Here is a 16,238-nt window from a genome sequence, read left to right as displayed (position 1 = left end):
TCGAGGCAAACCAGTCACGTGATCATTCATCTAAACCTTTGAATGGAGACAACTGTTTCCCAACATGGAGGCTATGTAATGTATGTGTAATGTTCAATTGTTTTATATGTGATGCACTCTGTACGTTTTGCCCATATTTTTATTGTATTGTCTGTAATGTAATTGTTTTGTTTTTTCCTGCCCAGGGACCACAGATGTAAATTAGTAACACAACTCTGGTTCAGCGGTTGTGTTGTGCAGGGCCCTTCTTAAATAAATAAATAAAATAAAATCAGTCAATTATATTTCCAACTTCCAACTTCTGTATTTGAAAAAAAAATGGTCAGGGCTGTGTATAGTTGGGAAAGAGTGATTTTCATCCTGAATTTCAGCCAGTCACAACTGTATGTAGTCACCTTCATAATACTAATAATAAAAGGGCTTTTTGTATTCTGACATTTAAGTCTATGTTAAATTAATCTTCATGTGAAGACAGTCAGAGCTCAGGGTACAAAGGATGACAATGTCTATAATCTATCCGTCTAAAATGTCAGTGTGAAAATTTGCATAACTTTCACATAGTAAAATTTCCATACAGTTAGTATGCAGCTGACATCCTCTGGAGAATAAAAAGAGATAATTAAACTACATTCACTGATGATTTTAGACTTTTTCTATGGGTGCATCCATCCATTATTAATAATTATAATTTTCTTTATTATTTTCCCACCTGAAAGAAAGCAGGTATTTTGCTATCTAGCTAATTTATATGCAGTTGTTTCATGTAAGCTCAGTGAGAGAGTTGGTACTGCGTCTTTGCTGTCATGCTGTATTTCACTCTACATGCAGTATCTTCATGGAATACTGGTACAAGGGTCACAGTCTCGTAGAAGCACATATGCTCCACCTTCTTCAAACCAATTATTGCAATTTTGTCAATGTCACAACAGCGTCAAAACAGATAATCCTCTCAATTTTAATGAACTCTCAATAGATTAGTTTATTACCATTCAGTTCAGAAAAAATTGACATGTAGCTTACCAGATTTAAAAAAAAAAGAATACACTGAAATAATCTACTGGTTTCCAAAAGCGACTGAACATCTCTGAAAAAGCTGCCGCATTTCACATAATCTACAGACATGAGTCACGTTTCAAAAGTTCTGATACTTTATTTAGACCAAGAGAGCTTGATTCTCTATCACATGTAGAAAAATATTTCGTAAATTGCAATCACTGTTTCACGTTTGTTTGTTTTTTTTTTTCTTGGAAGCTTCACCTCTTCTAAAGTTCTAAATCATAATAACCATTAACATAAAGGCAGAAGTAAGGAAGGTTTGCTTTGAAGTGAATGTCGGTCTGTTTTCAAATTAGACACAGATTTCACAATAAAAGCATTACATTTGCAGTAGCACTGTGCTGTAATGTTTTTTAAAAAATGCTCTGCTCTGCTAATCTCAAGCCAAACTATTTATCACAAGGCACTATTATGTAGTGCATGACTTACTGTTTGTAAAGTGTGGGTCACAGTCCTAAAATAGTCTGATTTATGTCAAAAAGTATTTCTGATCCTTCACAGAACTTTCAGAACCCTGTAACCAATGGAATTTATGCATAGGCATGAATTAATTACTCAAAGAGTGAAGGAATAAATAAAATCACCATTTATCCAACTGAAGACGCTACGTGTGACAGAGTGATACCGTCAATTAACAAATCTAAGCACTGTGTAAATGGCAAACTGTGAGGACACTATTAGTAATTCAAATCAAAGCTGATATACAGAGAATGCAGTGCTAACACAGTCAAGACACCCCAAGAGGTTTTTAATCAGCTTTATCTGCTGTACATGTTGTATTCTCACAGTGGGGAATGACATGCTTTCTTCTGCAATCTTACATAACACGTCAAACAGATTTTACTCAGAGAGCTCCCACGTTGTGTTGTGACTTTGTTTTGGATACAATATGAATAGAGCTCTTTAAGATGCTTTTTGTTTTGTTTTGAGTTTTTTTTTTTTTAAATCACATGGCCTGGCGGATGTTTTCCAGGCTCTTCTCAATGTTGTCAATAACCTCCACTGCAGCTTGTGGAATCCTCGTCCCTGGGCCAAAGATGGCGCACACACCGCTCTGGTACAAGAACTCATAGTCCTGCATTTGCACAGAGGTGGAACACAGTTTATATGAACAGCAAATCATGAGCAATTCAGTTTTAAGCCTATATGGAAAGACTGATGTGCACAGTCTCTGTGATTATGGTATGGTAATTATGCTGGGGCTCATTCAACTGGAAGTATCACCGAAAGAATAGGTATGAAATGCATTCTGCAGACAAAACACTAAGCTTGACAGGAACAGAATGACAGGAAATGAGACTAGATGTAATCAAAGAATTCCTATAGTGCAGTAATGGTAATTATGCTGTATAATGTTGAATCATGGGGATCCTCATGATGACAGATTAATCCTTTGTCCACATAAAATCAACATGAATCCCCGCTCACTGTGGGGGGGGGTTGTAATCAGAGTGACACCAGCAACTCACACAGCCTTTCTAAGGCTCATGTGAAGACATAATCCGGAGTCTCTTTCATTTACTGAAAGAAAATGTGATGCTTTTACTGACTTTGAAACTTACCTACCTTACCTTAAAATGTTAGCTTGCCAATGTGAAATAAGCTGTAAGTGTGTCCTACTCGAAAGCTGGATTACAGCAAATCTTCAAAGACAGTACTTACTTACTCTCTCTCTCACACACACACACACATTCGTGGCCAGACTTTCAATCATGCACAAATAAAATTCAATAAAAAATAAAGAAAAGAAGCTTCTGCTGTTGCTGTGGACTGCCAAAGAGAAGGACAGGGGTCTACTTAATATTTTGTGTGTTTGTGTGTGTGTGTGTGTGGGGGGGGGGGGGGGGGGGGGGTTCTCAAAGTCAACCAAATGATCATCATGAAGGATCAATTGTTACCTGTGGTGGGATAACGCCTCCACAGATGACCAGGATATCTGGCCTGTTGAGCTTGTGCAGTTCCTTTATGAGCTCTGGGACAAGAGTCTTGTGTCCTGCAGCAAGAGTGCTGACCCCGACACAGTGAACATCTGCATCGACCGCCTGCTGAGCAACCTCAAGGGGAGTCTGTTCACCCGGCAGTCGGATATAAGACAAACAACACACAACTCAGAGTGAGGAAAACTAGAATTTTCACCTGGCTGTTGCATATCTCGGCGGCTCATATAACATATATAGTGATTCACAGAGAGCTTTGTCACAATCAGATGAAAAGCAATATCAGGAAAAACCAGTGAGCTTGTGGTGGACTAACAAGGCTTCAAACATGGACTGATTCTAAAATGTGGAAGCTTCACACACATCTTCAACCCAGCAGCACAGAAGATCTACACAATCAGCACAGTTTCAAGGTGCACAATCAAGATTAGAGTCACCAGTTTAGCATCTGACCATATGTCAGATGCTATGGTCAAATATGGTCAAAGTCTTTCCTGAGATACGGTGTTAAATAACAGACAGAAAACATTATCACGTCACACAGAAGTTAACCTTTGACCTTTTGTATGTAAAATGTCATCACTTAATCATTTTATAGATAATTGGGTGACATTTTCTCATAATTAGTGCAGAAATTCTTGAGTTATGACTCAAAATGTTTCTTGTGAAGTCACAGTGACCTTGGACCACCAAATTCTAATCAGTTCATCAATGAGGCCAAGTGAATATGTGTGCCAAATTTCAAGGCATTTCTGAGACAATGTTCATGAGAATGGGATGTGCAGATGTACGGAGCTCCGGTCTCAGCTATGGTCAGCGCAGAAGCAGAAAAAAATAAGCAATATAATGTAGTGCAAAATACCATCATCACGAAGTAAAGCCAAACAACTGTGTTTGTTCTTCATTCAACTGCTCCAATTAAAAACAATTGTACCATAAATGAGTAGAAAACTACTGTATAATACTGTATATATTACTAATCATGTAATCATAGGCGCCTGTGGCTTGTAAAGCAGGTTCAAAGCAAACCAGCCGTTTAATTTCTTGCAGGCTTCAGTACGTTTTAACACTTGTGACTTGTTTGCTTAGAGAGTAAAGATGCCGTTTGTCAAGTATTCCCAACTGTGTCTCCGATGTTTTAGATTTTGCAAAACTACATTTCATAACATAACATTTAACATAACACCCACCATTCCGTGATTTATTTTATTACTTATTTATTAACTACCAGAGGCAGTGCATAGCACTAGGCCGTATGATCAAAGGGTTGAGGAATTAAAGCGACAGAGTATGTCATTATGCACATAATGAGGAAGAAGGAAAAGGCAGCTGTGTCGTTAACAACACACACCGCGCTGATCCACCAACATGATACTGTATTATGTCTGACACCAGAATCTCAGCTCATCTGGGTGAATTTTGTGTTAAAATTCATCAAAAATAAAGTCTAAATGTCAGTTTTTGCCCGTTTTGCACTTCCAGGTAGAGAGGTATTCTGATAGAGGTCACTCCAAATGTTATGGCATTTTACCAATGGAAAAAAGTCTTATAAAAGTTAAAATGAATTTCACCATTAAGAGTCAAAAGGCTCCATCTATTGTAGATCAAAACTAAAACTAATATTTCACTTGAATCTATTACTTTTCATCATAACTATGTTTTAACATTTTAGGCATTTCCAATTATTTCTAAAGCACTGACCTAAACTGCTTAAATGTATGTATTGAGGTATTTTTCCACCAGCAGTTCATGCGAGCACCCCTTACTTAAAAGGTAGAGTCACCCCTATTGGCACAAATCCTGTGTCTTGTAGTTATCTTTATCTTTAAAATGTCCCCGGCAGCAGACGTGAAGCTCCATTTTACTGATGGACACTGACCTGAAACAGTGGTCCGATGTCCACATCAAAGCCCAGGTCAGCAAACCCTGTGGCAATGACTTTGGCACCCCTGTCATGACCATCCTGCCCCATCTTTGCCACCAGGAGTCGAGGGTTCCTGCCCTCATGCTTCTTAAAGTCTGCAACTCTGAGATGTAAAAAAAAAAAACAAAAACAAATCAGCAGGTAAGCCTCATGTAACTTGAGCAATTAACCCATGAATAATGAAAGCAAAGAAGGTGACTGGGTTTATTTTCTACCTTTTGTGAGCCAAGGTGATCTCTTCGTGCTCCCCGAACTCGCTGCGGTAAGCACCGCTCACCATCCTGGTACTGGCCTTGTGTTCACCAAACACTGCCTTCATGGCATCAGTTATCTCACCAACTGAACATCTGAAAACGAAAAGAGCAGACGCCATAGTTCTCACCATGTTTTCACTTTACGGTGACAACAAACAAAGGCAAGTCGATGCAGTTATTCATTTTCTTCCAACGTCGAGCAATCCCCACTTAATAAACAAAATGCAAACGTCCCTGCTTTTTCACTACGAGATTTCACATTTATTTTCACATTCTATTGCAGCATGCTTGATTATATACGTTTATGGTAGTGTCCACTGTCATGTATGAAAGTATGAAGCAAATTATATTAAAATGGCATAAAGGTCTACTGGTAGTAAAATTGTAGGATCATTTGATACACCAAGTAAGACATTTCACATTTCAAAGGCCCTCCTAGGAAAATCTACATCAGTTAAGAGTATATTACATTTACAGTATTTTCACTGATTTACTTAGCGGTCTGATAGCCTTTTCCAATGGAGAACTGAAGTCTACAGACTCCTTTAACAATAAAAGTAATTTTGCTGGTCTGTTGCTACCCTGAATTGTTTGGTGTTATTTTGTGATATCTGTGTTTTACAAGATTAGTTCAGATTCACCAAAGTCACACAATAACACAAACCAACCAACCAACCAACCAATCAAGGCAGAAGTAGAACAGCAACTTCAGTGTACTAAGAAGTAAAATTACTGTTTTTGGCAAAGCTGTCTGGTGGCTTCCTACATTGATAACCTTGCTAATTCTCAAAACTGGGGGCTAATTCTCAAAAACTACAGAAAGACAGAATTATAAAATGATTATTTAAATATATGGACTTTAGATAGAGACTTATTTTAAGAGATTATCTTAAGACACTGAACTAGTCCCAGCCTAGTCAAGCGAGCATGAACTGATGAAGCCTCTAAGTCCAGTTGCATTCGATTGAATTTCCTTGAGATAACCATGACCTGGATGAATGAGAATATTCACAGGCTTAAGACACTGAACTATAAAGTTATTTCACTAAAGTGCAAAAAGAAAAAAAACATTTGCCACATTGTCTCTGATGACTTGGTTTGACTGGCATCAGACGCCACATGACAGTGTGAGTATGAAGAAATACTGACCACAAGCACACATAGAAAAATACCATAAGGATTACTATCTGGTGTATGCATGTTAAGCAAGACAGCACATTTTCAAAATGGTGAGCAGTATTTCTAAATAGCTACACTGTTTAATAGAATTCATCTGTATTATGAGAACATCTTGGTGACAGAGTTTAATAAACAATACAGAAAAGGAAGGAAACATTCTGACAATCACATTTAGCATTTGAAATTGGAGTCACACAGACATGTGAGCGGTGTTTATAGTAACAATGAGACTTTTGACCTGGCTCGTGCTGCCTCCACAGCCAGGGCTAAAAGGTTGCCCTCCCTGGTTCGAGCACACTCCTCGATGGCTGCCAGGCACTTCTTCGCTGCCTCAGGGTCACGACTCTGTCTCACCTGCAACAGAGAAAGAAGGTGTCACGAACATGCCCTGCTGACAGAATTCACTATGGACAGTTAAGCACTCTTCAGCACAGATGAATGAAAACAAAAGGCTTGCAGACCTTTCTTACAGCAGATGTTTTGACTTGTCACAGCAGGAAAAGGACTGGTGGTACTGATAACACTGGTGATACAGCTGTTCCATTTTAGTCAGCCAGCATGCATAGTATCACAATAACAGGACCTGCAAACTGACAAAACTGAATGGAATGCAGCCAGTATTAACTGGGTTTGCTAGTTGCGCCTGTGTTTAGTCTAAAAAACAATGTTTTTGTCTATTTTGCACCGCCTGGTAGAGTTCTGAAAGAAGTTTTTGGGGTCATGTTGATACACTATATAGACAAAAGTATTAGGACAGAGTTGGTCTTCCAGTTGCAGCTGCAATAGATTCCAATCTTCTGGGAAGGCTTTATACAAGATTTTGAAGTGCAATAGTGAGGTCAGACACTGATGTTGGACAAAAAGTTCTGGCTCGCGATCTCCGTTCCACTTCACAAACCCAGCCCACCAACTGAAAAATAGTCCCATACCACAACTTAATTCAGCAATAAAGAGATGTGTCCCAATACTTCTGTCCTTATAATGTATTTTAATAACAATAGTTTCATAGTTTCAAAATCTCATCAAAATACGATAAAAATTAAAACATATTACAAAAAAAAATGGCCTGGAATTTCTAAGGCCCTGCAGCTGCACTAACAGTTCTCTGATTCTAAAACGTGGAAGCTTCACACAGAAGATCTATACAATCAGCACAGTTTCAAGGTGGACAATCAAGATTACAGTCACTAGTTCAGCATCTGACCAAATGTGAAATATGGTCAAAGTCTTTCCTTCTGTTCCTGAGATACGGTGTTAAATAACAGACAGAAAACATTATCACGTCACACAGAAGTTAACCTTTGACCTTTTGTATGTAAAATGTCATCACTTCATCATTTTATAGATAATTGGGTGACATTTTGTCATAATTAGTGCAGGAATTCTTGAGTTATGACTCAAAATGTTTCTTGTGAAGTCACAGTGACCTTGGACCACCAAATTCTAATCAGGGTGTCCCAAGATTACAGTCACCAGTTCAGCATCTGAGCAAATGTGAAATGTAGTCACAGTCTCCCCTTCTGTGTTTTGTGAGTTCACAGTGACCTCTGGCCACCAAATACTAATCAATCAAAGTTGACAATTGTGTCAAATGTGAAGAAACTCCTGCAAAAAGCTCCTAAAATATAGCGTTTATGAGAACGGAAAACCCAAAAGATGCATAAAATTTTCCATCCTAAATTCCCAGGGTCCAAGTTAGTGTCTTCAAGTGTCTCATTTGTTCATTTGTCTAACCAAAAGATCAAAACCCAACAGTGATAAGTTTACAGTGTTGTCTAGAAGAAATCAATTCTCAAAGGAACACTGACCTTTTTCAGTTTTTCAATCTGTTTCTCACGTACAGCAGTATTATCTATAGCCAGCACCTCCACAGTCTCCTCTTTTTCTAAGCGGTACTTGTTCACCCCAACAATGACCTCGGATCCTGAAAAAAAAGAACATTGCCAAAAGTTAATTGAATCCACAGGATTGTGGTTCGCAGTGGTTCAGGGTAGCAGAATCAGGGGCTTTTCGATGTGTCCTCTGGCAGGGAGCTGTAGAAAGCAAGCATTTCAATCAATTTTTAAAAAGCCAACATGAGAGGAGGTTTCAGGTTTAAACCAAATCATTTGTTTCACCTTGTTTTCTCCTCCAAAATAAAAAAAACAATAAAAGGTTAAATAATTAATGGAATCAGTAATTACTACCTAAAGAGACCTCAAACATACACAGAGAGCAGACAGGAGCCTAATTCTCTAGGAGCTTAACATGGTCAATAACAATCCATAGCCCATCTGAAGTGAAAGAAAAAAGAGGCAAGATATGAAGCCAGGGTGAACCAGAAAATCACTAAATATCAATGAGTAGGCATCAGGAGACTACAGGGAAAGGCTATACTGTGACAGGATCTAGAGTAAATCGTTTTTGCATTTTGTTCAAGTCCTCGGGGTCTAACAAGGCTCAACAAGAATGTACAACAGGCGTAAATAAAATTTATACTGGACCAGCATTTTAACAGTCAGAAGCTGAACAGCAACATTCAAGGCGAAGCAGAGCACTACTACCCAATGTTGGGCACAAGTTTATCTTTTTTTTTTTTAAAATGTTCATTTTCACATTTACGTCATAATTTTATCTGGCTCACTGGGGTGTTGGAAGGCAGGGAAGGCCACCTTTTGAAAGCAACATGGGAAAGTCTGTGCCATCTCACACAATGGGCAGGTTAGGAATGAAACAAATATCTGATGTTAAAATTTGAAGAGAAATTCGACCATTACCGATGAGGGAGTAATACATTTTAAGTGATCTCAAAACTTAAGAACGAGAGCATTCAGTACTTAATGCAGAGCTAGTAGATAAAAGGCTGAAAGAATGAGAGGCCTTAAGGCAATGAGCACATGATATATTTCTACAATACCTGAGTCAATGCGGGCCTGTCTGCGAGCAGCACACTCCTCAATACGAAGTTTTGGAATGCCCTCTGCCACAGCCTTTGCCATACCTCCCATGTCTTCAATGTCTTTAATGAACTACGCAAAGGAAAACACGGGCTGTCAAAGATTTGATCCTGTGATGATGGATTACTTCTACATTTCACTTGTGTGGAATCACAATTACTCGACCGAAACCGACAACCATATTTAGCTGTATATTACATTTAAGTCTGAGTCAATTAAAGTCCTCATGACTAACCTTCAAAGCTGTGTTGTAGATGTCATCTGTGAGAGCCTCCATCATGTGTGAGCCTCCCCAGGGGTCAGCCACTTTGGGGATGCCTGATTCTTCCTGGATGATGATCTGGGTGTTCCTGGCAATGCGAGCGCTCTTCACTGTAGGCAAGCCCAAGGCCTCATCGAACGAGTTGGTGTGGAGTGACTGTGTCCCCCCAAAGACAGCTGCCATGGCCTCAATCACCGTACGGATCACATTGTTGTAGGGATCCTACGAAGATGGTTCACAGGGGAAAGTTTGTTTGCGTGTTTGATTGTAAAATGCTAACAATTTTTCATTCCTTCTAATCCTGCTCAAATGAAGTAAGTATTTATCCCTGAACATTTTAAACACTTTCAAACCACAACTAATATTTACTTGTTCGGTGAGAGACCAGCCTGAAGTCTGGCAGTGTGTGCGAAGGAGGAGGGACTTGGCATTCTTAGGCTGGAAGTTCTCTTTAATGAGTGTGGCCCATAACCTCCTGCCTGCCCTCAGCTTGGCAATTTCCATGTAGAAATTCATCCCAATACCCCAGAAGAATGACAATCTAACAGCACACACAAAAAAATGTCAAAAAAGAGAAATAAGTTATTTAAAATTGGCTGAAAACAACAGCAATTTTGCACAAAATCAGTCTGTTGTATTCACAGAGGCCCAGCACAACTGGAGTATCAAACAACATGACCTAAAAAGGCACTTTATGTCTCATTATGCTTTATATCTCTAAGGTATCTTCACCCAATCAAGACCATCATTACAAAGAGATGGAAGATGGCAGAAAATGAAGGTAAACATCATCCAAGCTCAGTGTTAAGTGTTCAATCTAATGTTCACACTGCAGGAAAAAAGTGGCTCAAATCAGATCTATGTGACTCAGTTCTGTTTTTCTTTTTTTCATGACAGTGTAAACAGCACAAAGCACACTGTGATTCGGGCCACTTTCATACGTGCTCCAGACTCAGACACGTACCATGTGATTCCTGCTGATATGACAGCCGTGCGAACAGATCAGAATTCATGTGCTCTTCTCACACTGAGCATGCTCACATCCCTGTTACATCACTATTCATCAACCTGTCAGCGGTGATGGACAAAATCAAATATGGATGATCGCAGTTTGACAACTGGGAGACAGGAGGGCTCTAAATTTAGATTTATGGGAAGATGTTTCAATCAATGACTTTTTTTCCTGATGCTTTACGTTCACCACCCTACTGTGACCACAGCAAAGAATTCAAACAATAAATGCCTGCAACACTATTTCACTCATTTTGATGATGGACTGTCATCAATGGCATATTCTGTTGTTCTTATCTACTGTTGTAAATGTGGAGTCATGCTACACATCTGTTCACACTGATGTCAGATACAGGTCATATACAAAGATGAATGTGAACAGTGGGCAAAAAAGATCAGATTTTGAGTTTTTTTTTTCTTTTTTGTCACTTTCAAACCGCTTCTAGCTTATGTGTGCAAAATGTGTTAGATGTAATCTAATCTCAGACCGTCCACCGGAGAGCACAATGTTATTTTTCAAAAGTAAATTGTCCTACTTGGAGCATAGTGTGGTCACAATCCTTAAAAAAAGAAACATAAAATTAAATGTAAATGTGATTAATTTAAAAAAAAAAAAAAAAAAAGAAGAAGAAGAGGACTAGTCAATATGCATATATCAGATTTTAAACTCTCAAACAGCCTCAAGCATCCAATCTCTGATAGCGATAATGGAAAGATAAGTAAAGATAAACCTTTAAATGGAAGAGACCGAAAAGTAATTATGGTGCTGTTGCACAGCCAACATGTAATTAATCACAATGGATGTCCAAAGTTGCTCTTTAAGTGCAAAAGGATGACATCACAATAACAATGTCAACATTAAGGGGAAGCACTGGTCAATGAAAAACAGAAAAAAGAAAAAATACGGTTGAAAACCCTCCATTTCACACAACTGAGTGACTTCTCATCTGTATGGATTCAGTGTGGCTGTCTGTAAAGACTCTGAAGTCACTACGTGGAGATGGTCAAGACGGACAAGAATGAAGACTGAATGGACATCTAACTCTGCTATTATCTGAGTAATTGGAAGTCAGTGGAAGAAAAAAATAGCAGAAGGAGATAATGGAACTACAACGCCAGGAAAAAGAAATGAACAGAGGGAAGGACTGGTAAAGTGACACGCTTTTGTCATTGCCTGAAAAGACCAGCTGCCCTCTACAGCAGCTGTCCCTGAAAGATCAGGATTGTAGTTTAACGTGGACAGGAAAACGTCAGTCTATGAATCAACCAAAGGACTGACAACTTTGTTTATTCTCTAGAGAGAAACAAGAAGTGAATCACAGCAAAAATGTTGGACGTGTGAAGAAACAAGGCCCAAGATGTAGTGTCTTGGTCCATCTTTATCTCATTTACCTCTTTCTACTTTATATTACATCGAAATGAAACCATTTGTGTTGTTCTCAGCGTGAAGCATTTGTATACATTACTACGAGAAGTGTTTAGTTTGACTAGCTGCCTTTTCCATCTGACTGAAACTGCATGCTAATTCATAAAAAAAACATTATAGATAAAATCATAATTATGGTTTAGTGCTTGGGAGTTTTGTCCTTAACAGAACATTGAGTGAAATAATTAACTGGATAATTATTGACTGACTGGAGGCAACATCTCATCATTTTGGATGATCAGCGGCTCATCCAACAGCAGTTTACACGAGAAATTGAATACCAGATCACAGACAAAAAAAACATCTCTGAGAAAAATTGGGTGTAAAGTGAAAGTAGTCACGGTCGAATTCAATCAGCGACACCATCTACTGACATTGGTGGTGCTAAGAGCCAAGTCACACCTTAGAGGAAGGTGTCATGGTTGACATGCTTTATCTCAGGATTATTTTTGGCTTTATTTGTAGGATTTTTGTCTGTTGCAGTTTCAAACAGGACAGCTTATGACATCATTTATTTAATATACAGCAGGAGCACATTTACCATTCAATGGTATCTCTCTTTTCTCCAGCTTGGTTGCTGGAAAGTATGTATGTATGTGACAGGAGTTCAGCTTTGAGAGGGGCTTCGTGAGAAAATGTGAAGTGTGTGATAAACATACTGGACACTGTGATGGCGTTATGCGATTTCAGCGATGGAACACCTTAAAAAAATTACAAAAACTGTATTTTGAGACTAAATTTCATCAAGGAAGTTTCACAGAATACGCAGCTTTGCGAAGGGGGTATATGACCTTCATTATGACCTTCATCACAGCTCCAGCTCAAGTGTTAATACCTTCATAAATATTGGGAGTAATACTGCAGACCTTTGTGATATGATATTGATGTGTGCATTTGGGAAATTTAAAATGGAATCATATTTGAAAATACATTAGTCAGCCCTAGCTGTGAAATATGTACATCAAAACTGGTCTCCTCCACCCTTGATAAAACCAATATATTTCGTACCTTGGGGCAAACTCATCAATGGTTAAACCTGCTTTTAGACCAGTGCGGCAGTACTCGAGGCCATTCGCAATGGTGTAGGCTACTTCCAGGATGGCATCGGCTCCAGCTTCCTGAAGATGGTAGCCACTGATGGATATGGAGTTGAATTTGGGCATGTGCTGGTGACATGGAAAGTCATAAAAATCAGTGAGTCTTCCCATATGATAGGTATATTAGCACCATACAAGAAGACGAATTAAGTAACCCTTAAGCAGTGCATACCTTGGAGGTATAAGCAAAGATGTCGGCAATGGCGTGCATGGAAGGTTCCGGGGGGAAAATATAGGTGTTGCGTACCATAAACTCCTTCAAAATATCATTCTGAATGGTGCCAGTTAGCTTGGCTTTAGGCACGCCCTGCTCCTCTCCAGTCACAATGAACATCGCCAACACAGGGATAACAGCTCCATTCATGGTCATTGAAACAGACATCTTCTCCAGCGGGATTCCATCAAAAAGCATCTTCATGTCTTCAACTGTGTCTATAGCAACTCCAGCCATGCCGACATCTCCGTGGACTCGGGGGTTGTCTGAGTCATAGCCGCGGTGCGTAGGGAGGTCAAAAGCCACGGAGAGACCCTGCTGTCCAGCTGAAACAGAAGAGACAGTGGATTAGAGTCTTTAGGAAAGTGGGGGATATAAAAATTGGAGTCATAGTTTGAAGCTCAGAGAAAATTTGAGAAAAATATGACTGAAAACATCAACAGACACACACAAAAAACAACCATAAGACATCTATTGAATCAAATTTTTATATGTTCGAATAATTTGTCTTGTGCCTCCACTAAAGCACCACCGAACGGTGAATTTACACAAGCACAAGGTGTCCTCTTTGTGTTATTTCACCTTGCTGATTACCAGAGGAGGCGTACTCTTGAAGATTTGCTGTAGACTTCTAAATTGCTGCATACTTCTCAAAACAAAATGGCCTTTCACTCAGATTATCAAGGGATAAAAGAGGGCATTTTCATTAGGATTAAGTAACTGTAGATTTGAATAAAAAGTATTTGGGGTTGACCCTTGCTAGCTTAAGTGACCTAAAAGATTAAAACTCATCAAGTAGTTTTTGAGATGACACATATATGACCCTACAAGTAATTCTAGTCTTTAAATCTTTTTTAAGCTAGTCTTTAATTATTCTATATTATAAGTGTAGCCTCTGGTGTAATAAAGTATTTCAGAGGGAGTTTGGCTGAAGAGTGGAGTGTAGTATAGTCTATCTCTCGCTAACACTTGAACTGCTACCGCAACTAAACTGCCACGTCCTTTGGAGATGTAACAATGAATAGCTATTGACTTTACATGCAAGGTGAACACACACCACACCATTTCAAGCCAAAATTTCTAATGTATTTCTGATAAAACGTACCTTTGATGTTATCTTTATAGAACTTGTTGCTCTCCTCCACAGTACTAAAACCAGCATACTGCCTTATAGTCCAAGGTCTGTAGGTGTACATGGTGGGATAGGGCCCCCTAGTGTACGGAAACACCCCTGGCAATTCATCAGCCCTGCCAGCTGAGTCTGCTTGGGTGTACACAGGCTTGATGTCAAGTCCCTCAGGTGTGTGCCAAATCAGATCTTGTGGGTTCTTCCCCTTCAGCTGCTTCTTAGCCAGGCTGGCCCATTCGGGATGCAGTTCTACCTGGTCCTGACACGGTAGGGAAGTGTGGATCAGGGAACGGTGTGTGTGTGCTGCGGACACAGAAGCTCTAACCAGGTGCCGGACAGCCATCGCTGCACACGCCCTCTGTGCTGTCAGCATGCTTACTGTTGACTCAATCAGATGCACATGGATCACCTGAGGAAGATGATGAGGAACAGATATTAAGTGGTGAATATTTACAATGGTTGCATGTTAGCATATGACAGGGATGTGCTAGTGATGGACACATATGGACTAAACACCAGTACATCATGTTTTATCTTCTATGGAGATGTTGCAATGTTACAGATCCCCCAAAAGCTGGCATGTTAATGCTGCTTAGCTGAGAGGCAGAAGACAATCTGACCATTCGTGATGTGGATGTCACCCACCAAGAAGAGTTTCTTACAGTAAATACATTTTAGCATCGATATCCTGCTTGCTCACATCCTCTATTGTTCTTTCTGTCTGGATGATTAACGTAAGGTCCAACACAAACTTTTCTAACAAACTGCCATGATCAATATTCAGAATGACGATGAGCTATAATGTTTGGCACTGCATCTCTGTGTGCTCAGTCGGTTATATTAAAAGTAATATGTCATAGTTCGGGAATGTTTCACCTGAAACAGCAAGCAGCTATAGCTTCTGATATTTTCTCTTGACAGATAACATTGGTTTAACGTTAACTTTTGGCAGCGAACATTAGCCGATTTAGCAATGTGATGTGGCTGACTAGCTCAACTACCCTGATGTCATCTTTTATAAAACTCAAAAGAGGGACAGGATTAAAACCCTGTGGAAAAAAAACAGTAAAAATGCAACATGTGTAGGTTAATTTTGACGTACTGTTTATGTTAAGAAAAGTATAGTTGCGCTGCTGAGCACGTTAGCTAACCGTAAATGTTAGCTAAATAACCTAGCTGGAAGTATTATTATTCGTTTGAAGGATCAAATGGATGTCCGCTAGCATGAGGCTTTTTCTAGCAACGTAATTATATTTCACAGTACACATTTTTACACGTTTTAAGATACATTTCTGACCTTGTCTCTTGTGCTCTTTCAGACTGTCGAAAGGCGTGTGTTGGTCTGTCCAATAGAGTTTCATAACATTAAGAGTCAGCCAATCGCATGCTACAGTCAATGGATAACCTTTGACCTACAACACCGGAAGTAAATATTAAATTCAAGATTGTTGCATTTCGTAGAGATAAGCTATTCCAGCTACTGTCAGTACACTCCAGTTACTGCAGTTACATAGCGTGTTACTGAATTTACCATAATGTTAATTCCATTTACGTTGTGTTATTAATCACAGTATACTTAAACTAGCGGTATTAGTACTATGAATAATACTTAATCAGCTGTAGTTTATTACGTTGTTATGCAATTTCAGAAATCTTTCCACTATGAAATATTGGAGCGGAGGTCCCTGTAAAACCTGCTGTCAAAACATTAGTTTGTTCTTTCTATTATCACTCATTCACAAATCTCACACAGGAGACAGAATTTTCAACACAGTACATGCCGTTTTTATTAAAGAGTTGGTCGATTAACTGT

The 16,238-nt window shown here is 39.1% G+C and overlaps 1 protein-coding gene across 2 annotated transcripts; it reads right to left on the bottom strand.

The window, feature by feature from the left end:
- Positions 1 to 1,130: 1,130 nt before the first annotated feature.
- On the bottom strand, positions 1,131 to 15,844 carry mmut (methylmalonyl CoA mutase). Of its 2 annotated transcripts, none has more exons than XM_046373292.1 (13): positions 15,723 to 15,844; positions 14,402 to 14,834; positions 13,255 to 13,622; positions 12,994 to 13,151; positions 9,918 to 10,089; positions 9,522 to 9,770; positions 9,247 to 9,358; positions 8,159 to 8,274; positions 6,589 to 6,704; positions 5,133 to 5,264; positions 4,873 to 5,020; positions 2,955 to 3,122; positions 1,131 to 2,131 (listed from the first exon to the last, which is right to left on the bottom strand). In XM_046373292.1, the coding sequence occupies exons 2-13, from the start codon at positions 14,796 to 14,798 to the stop codon at positions 2,003 to 2,005; spliced, it is 2,265 nt and encodes a 754-aa protein (XP_046229248.1). In that variant the 5' UTR covers positions 14,799 to 14,834; positions 15,723 to 15,844; the 3' UTR covers positions 1,131 to 2,002. The 2 variants fall into 2 exon arrangements, with proteins under 2 accessions (XP_046229248.1, XP_046229247.1); XM_046373291.1 differs by lacking the exon at positions 15,723 to 15,844 and adding an exon at positions 15,528 to 15,551.
- Between the last annotated feature and the right edge of the window lie 394 nt (positions 15,845 to 16,238).

The sequence above is a fragment of the Scatophagus argus genome, chromosome 19 (genome assembly GCF_020382885.2).
Source record: "Scatophagus argus isolate fScaArg1 chromosome 19, fScaArg1.pri, whole genome shotgun sequence".
NCBI classification, from domain to species: Eukaryota; Metazoa; Chordata; class Actinopteri; family Scatophagidae; genus Scatophagus; species Scatophagus argus.
Note: the sequence above shows the minus strand (reverse complement) of the source record. Positions and strands in the feature narration are given on the sequence as shown.